Source organism: Ailuropoda melanoleuca, chromosome 15, assembly GCF_002007445.2.
Source record: "Ailuropoda melanoleuca isolate Jingjing chromosome 15, ASM200744v2, whole genome shotgun sequence".
NCBI lineage: Eukaryota > Metazoa > Chordata > Mammalia > Carnivora > Ursidae > Ailuropoda > Ailuropoda melanoleuca.
The window spans coordinates 85,623,653-85,630,013 of record NC_048232.1 but is presented as its reverse complement, the minus strand read 5'-3'; the positions used below and the strand labels follow the sequence as shown (position 1 = coordinate 85,630,013).

The 6,361-nt window shown below is 58.9% G+C and overlaps 1 protein-coding gene across 1 annotated transcript in view; it reads right to left on the bottom strand.

Moving 5' to 3' along the window:
• The window catches only part of MPPED1 (metallophosphoesterase domain containing 1), an 81,484-nt gene extending 80,700 nt beyond the window's left edge, over positions 1-784 (bottom strand). The window contains exon 1 of the mRNA XM_034643958.1: positions 629-784. Coding sequence (XP_034499849.1) covers positions 629-655 — 27 coding nt within the window. The 5' untranslated portion in view covers positions 656-784. The remainder of the gene's footprint in view (positions 1-628) is intronic.
• Positions 785-6,361: the final 5,577 nt, after the last annotated feature.

Here is a 6,361-nt window from a genome sequence, read left to right as displayed (position 1 = left end):
CGGGGTGGGCGGGGAAGCGGGGTGGGGGCGCTCTCACCTCCGGATCCGCGGCGGCCGTAGCGGGCGCCGCGTGCTGGGGCGTGCGTGGCTCCTTCCGGGGCGCCACGGCCCCCGCCTCCGGCCCGGACCCCCTCCCGGGGCCACGAGGGCACCCTGCCCCGGACCCCTATCCCCCATCTTCCGGGGAGACGCGGACCCCAGCTCCGAGGCTGCATAGGCCCAGTTCCGCCTCCTGCGCCCGCCTCTCTTGCTCCCCGGGGTCCCGGGTCCCCAGTCCCAGGGTACAGAGGGTGGCCAGCGGAGGCCTGACCCGGAGCGGGGCAGGTAAGCAGGTCAGGGCCACGGAGAACCTGGCCTCTGGTTTGAAGAAGGTCCTGCCTTGTCGGGCAGAGGGGAGAGCGACACCCCCCGAGGCGGTGGTCCCACCCTGAGGAGTTTGAGAGGACCCTTATGACCTCCAGCCCCCCGCCACGGGTGGAGGGCCGCGTCCACAGGGCCTGTAGCCAGGGCACGGGTCAGGCCTGGGCCTCCCAGACTGAGAGGGAGGTGAGAAGGGGGTGTGGCCCCTCCGAGGCCCATCTAAGGCACCTCAACAATGTTTCTGGGTCCCCTCCCCCAACACACTCACATCACACGGTGGCTCCCACTCCTGCATTCTTCACGGCTTCAGACTCAGTGTGAGGACACCCTGTGTGGGCGCCTCAGGCCTGGCCTGCCCTTGGGGACAGCCCAGTCTGGTAGGGAGGCAGACAGGGACACAGAATTCCCCGCACAAGAGCTGGCGCAGAAGCAGGGCCGACTACCTGGTGTGGCTTCTTGGAGGTGGACACACCCCAGCTGAAAAAGTGTGTGCCAAGGAGAGAAGGTATGGAAAAGGCATTCCAGGCAGAGGGAACAGTGCATGCAAAGGCCTTGGCATGTTTGGAATGGCAGCTTCAATGGGGCTAGAGAAAGAGGAAGTGGGGGGAGAGGGGAAGATGGGGTGGGGGAGGGGGAGGGACAGGAGCCAGCTCAGGAAGAGCCTTGGATGCCTGCCTAAGGGGGTGGACTTTATCAGGGACAGTTGGGAGCCATAGCAGGTTTTGAGCAAGGGCATGCCTTGGTCAGGTTTATCTTTTTAGACTTTGCTCTGGCAGAGGAGCTGGAGAGGCTGCTCTGGGAGATGAAGGAGGCCTGGCCAGGGCCCTGAGGCCAACTAGGGGGGGCAGAGAATAGCTGAGAGGACCACAGGTGGGCAAATATCTGCCTCCTCTTCCTCCTCTGTGGACCTGAATTCTCCTACCCTGGCCCAGGGCGATCCTGGGGCAGAGTGAAGAGGCCAGGCTAGAAGTACGATCTCAGCCAGGCAGGCGGGCAGGATGGCCAAACACCCGGCTGGCAGCCCCTATGCTTCTCCTGGGGAGCGGGGAGCCGCCGCATGGTCTCCCGCCAGGTCCCTTCTGAGAAGCTGGTTCCCCAGGGCCCTCATGCCACCAGACAGGACCCCCTCCCACCATGATTACTCACTCTGTCCCTCAGGTCCACGCTGACCTTTGCAGATGCCCAGCTCAAGTGTGCCTGCCTGGTGAAGGTCAGAGCCCCAGGGCAGGCCCTTCCCAAGTCAGGAAGAGAGGAGTGTGGGAGCAGTCACCTGGGGATTCCGGAAAGAAACTCCAGATAAACACACAGGCCCTGCCAAGGAGAAGGTTTGTTTGGTGGCCCAAATCTGCCGTCAGCTCCACTGCTCAGGTGCTGGCAGCATGCATTTGACACTTGCATCCTGGGAGCCTGTGGGTGGCCAGGGATGAGGGGGGCCCCCAGATACAGCCCCTGCCATCCAGCCATGGCCAGTGAAGAGCCAGAGGGGAGATGTGCCCAGAGACCAGCCTGGACCGAGCGTGGGCTGGGGAAGGGAGAGATGCCCACCCTGGGAGATGGGGCAGGGCTTCCCTGAAGAGGGCCTGAGGGCTGGGCCTGGAAGAAGGTACAGAAGGTGGACAGGGGAGATGGTCTGATGGGCATTCCCAACAGTAGGAACTGTAGATGCCCGGGAGGAGATAGGCAGGGAGGTCCAGGGGGGTGTGGACTCTCTAAGGACGGGAGCAGGCCCTAAGGCAGGCCGTGCAGGGCCTTGAGTGCCAAGCTCAGCAGGCCACAGGGCCCCTGAGCTCATTTGAACAAAATGCCCCATGGTGTCTTGTGACCAGCGCCCAGGGCGAGGCCAGTGTCTACTGAGCAAGTGAAGGATGAGATCCACTGACCTCAAACTCCTCTTGGCACACAGAGCCTTCCAGAGCCTCCAGCTGTGCTGCCCAACTCTGTGGAGCATGAGTGAAGTAGGAACCCAAAGTAGCAGGGAGCACTTTCTCGCCCTAGGGCTGCAGGGCACATCGTCTCCAAGGAAGACAGCCCTGCTTGCCGGAGAGGCAGGTCCTGGGCTCAACAGCCCAACAGACTCCATCCACCTGCGGCCTGCCCAAGACAGAGCCACAGCTTGGTGGTGGCCTCCGGAGACCTGGAGGACATATGGTCTGGGAGAGTGGAGAATTGGCAGTCTTGGTCCCTGGGGAGAGAACACAAATTCCTGGGACGCTCATCCTCTAAAACCAGCTTCCTCACCACTTCCAATCCCACCAGCCCTCCCTGCAGCTCCCAGACACCATCTCCTGCCCTTCCTAGGACACACACTTACTGAGCACTTACTGTATGCCTGACACTCGGCACTTCCTTTGGAGCAAAACATGAGCTCCCCACCATAGGGCCTGCCATTCCCTGAGCCCCCCAGTCCCAGGCGCCGAGCTCCGAGCTTGACCCACACCTACCCTGGTCCAGGTTGCTTCTTGCTTCACCTCGGGCCCCAGCACTGCATCCCACAGGGCCTGTAGTGCCACAGGTGTCCAGCGAATGGGCTCTGAAAGACGGGTTGAGGAGTACAGGATGGGCAGGGTAGACCCACTCTTAAAAGAGCAACCAACTGGCAAACACAGCCGACATTCTGCTTTTGGAAAAATTTAATAACACAGCGGCACTTGTTCATGGAGACTAGTAGAAACACCACACAGTCCCACACTGCTGAACCAGCCAGGGGATGGCTTGTTCATCTGGGAAGCATTTCCCAGGAGCCTACTACGTGTTGGGGAGAGAAGGAGAAGATGCCAGGCTGTCTGCCCTCAGAGACGCAGGAGCTTGACAGATGCTCATGACACAGGGGACAAAAAGGGCAGCTGAGGACGGGGAGGAGGACGGCAGGTGCAGCCCAGGGACACTTCAGAAGAAGGTTATGTGTGCACATCAGAGGAGTAAGACTCCAGGAAGAGGATAAATAGGAGAGGGACAGCCCCGCAGAGGGACCAGCCTGTACAAAGGCTCAGCAGTCTCGAAAGGGCAAGGCGGGCTATCCACTGGCCAAGACACTCACCTTCCAGCAAGGTGTCCCGAGGCAGTAACTGCTATTGTTTATATGTAGTCCCAAATCAGACATAAGCTAAATGCCCAGCAAGAGGGGATCGGTTTTAAAAAATCACGGTATGCCCAGGGAATCTCAAGCAACCAAATCATGCTGCTGAAATGTGACATGGCAGGAGAACTATGTCCAGGCTTGGACATCCCGGGAGCCAGTGAAGCAGCTGACACAAGAATGTTCCTGATTCTGTGTTTGGAAAAAAGAAAGACGGAGGGGAAAAGAAGGTAGGGAGTATGTCCAGAAAATAACCCTGGGGATAAGATAGATGATGGGTGATATTTACTTTATTGACGGGACCCTTTGTAGCCTCCACCCTTTCTATGATCATCAGAACATTATGAAAAATGGAGAGTGGGAGAGCATTCAGGGAAGGGTATGAGCAGAGTGGAGGGTACACGGAGGGCGGGGGCTGGGAAGGGCTGGAGGCATGGGTGAGGCCCATGCCATGGAGGACCTCTCATGCCTCAGTGACAAAGGAGCTTGAGTTTTCGCGTCCTCCTTAGGTCCTCTGTGGTGCCTGGCACACAGCCAGCATGCAGGATGTGGTGAATTTTCAGCAGATAGTCACTGGACCATAACTGTGTCAGGCCCCAGCAATCACCCTGGCAGAGGAGGCCAGGGGATTTCAGAGAGGGGACATCAGTATGTGCTGGAGGGGTTGGAAGAAGCTCCCTGGGGTTGGAAGGATGAAACCTGGCTTTGCACGCCCACCTGTGCCCCATTATAACCTCCACGGTCTCCGCCTGTCAGCCCAGGTCTGTGTGGATCCTGACACAGCCCAGAGTCAGGTCAAGGTCAAGGCAGCTGTCTGACATGGGCCTCACCCAGTACCTTTATCGAGGCCCAGGGCCCAGGGTGGAAAAGCCCTGCCCTGTCAGGGAGCCCAGGCCCTGCCCACCCCCGGTCAGACTCAGGTACAACCTGCAATGACTACCCCCGACTCCTGAGCCAGGCCCCGACCGCTGGTTCAAATCCTGCCTCTGCCACTTAACAGCTATTGTGACTCTGAAATTCGGTCTCTTGATCTTTATTGTTGTAAAGCTGATACAACAATCTCAACCCCGGGGACAGTGCACGTGGGCGGCCTGGTACACAGCTGGCGCTCAGCTCGTCACCGTTCCAGATACCAAGTCTAGGGATCTGGATTCTAACCCAGTTCTGCCAACTTTCTTAGGACCTTGGCACATTCTCATGTTTCCCCGAGCGTCAATTTTCTCAGCTTTGGGAGAAAAATGATGTCATCACTCGCTCCCATGTTTGGTCAAAGATGAAATGAGAAGATGTGAAAGGACCCCAGGAGCTCCCTCCTCTCACCCACTGACTGAGGTTCCAGCCAGGCTGCCGTCCAAATGAGCCCCCGCCCCCATTCCAGGACACTCCCCCTATAAGACCCTTGAGCCTTCCCCCAGACAGCCAGGTACAGAGAGGGGCCCAGTCTACAGTGAGCCTCAGGACATTAGCTGATTATGCCACAGGGGGCGGTTCCAGGCAGACCGACCTGGAAAGGGAGGCATTTTGTCACTAGCAAACTGGCCCAAGATACGCCTCAGGAATGGGGTCCTCTGCCCCAGGTGATGCTGCTCCAGGCTGGGAGCCCCCAGGAGTTGGACAGAGACCACACCAGGCAGGGCCAGCCCCCCTCTGCATGCTGCAGAGCAGGACACTGCAGCTCACACCCTCCTGGGGCAGGGAGGGTGACACCCCTACCAACCTCTGGTCACCACTCCTGAGCATCCCCCTGGGGGTGGCCTAGGCTGCCAGCTCCCATGGCCCAGCCCCTTTGCATGCTGTCTGTGAGCCCGTTATTGTTTTTAGAGGACTTTACAGATTCCTTGTAGCTGGTATATGTCTCACAACAGCCTGGCTGGGACCTCAGCTAGAGGCAACGTGCCCTGTGAAGGAAGACTATAAGGCCCATTTTACAGATGAAGAAACTGAGCCTCCAAGGCATTTGGAGACCTGTCCAGTTAGTATATGTTGAAGTTGAGACTGCAAGGCCAATCTTCAGATTTCAGGGCACCTGCTCTCCCCTCCACACCCTCTGTCCCCCACCTCAGGTGCCCGGCCAGCTCCTTCCAACTCCCCTAAAGGCCCCAACACATCTCAGGTACCATCCCAGCACAGGCAGGGGCTGCTGGGCTCTGCTGAGCTGTCCAGGGTCCTGGCCAGGCCCAGCCCTGCCACGAAGGCTGCTCTGATCCCTCCCCTGGCTGTCACTTCTTCCCCCTCCTGGATAGCAAAGAAGGGAGAACATGTGGAGTTGGGGCTGTCCCAGGGCTCCCTGTGAGCCCTGAGATACCACACTCAATTCACAGCTGGTTTCCTTTTCTGAAGAATGGGTGCCACATGGGGACAGGCCAGGGGGTGGCTCATATTCAATACACTTCCATAGCTATGAGAGCCCTCTCCTCGGGGCCAGGCAAAGCCAGAGCTGCAGAGAGATTGGACCTGGCCCTGCCCTTAAGCAATGGGTCCAAAGAGTTTGGCGCCTGGAAACTAACAATGACCACACACTGATGAGCAGAGGGGGACACAGGCTGGGGAAGCACAAGGGACCTCCCATGCTTGACGAAGGGGAGGTGCGTGGGGAGTGCCTGGTGACAAGGGTGAAGGGAAGAGGGCCTTCTGGGGCAGGGATGGAATAAGCGGAGACCTGGAGGCAGGAGTCCAAAGGGAGTCTGGGGTAGAGGAGGGAGGGACCCAGGACCTCCAGAGTCCAGAGCTCAGCCCCAGGGGACGGGCGGGCCTGGTGTGCTGGATCCCACAGGCAGTAGATGGTGTGAAGCAAGGACAGAGGGATGGCAGAGAGACCCCCCAACCCCAGAGGTAGGAAGGCCAGGGCTCTGTGACTTACAGATATAGTAACAATAACAAGTCCCATCACTCTACATGGGTCTCCTCCTTCAATCTTCAGGACCC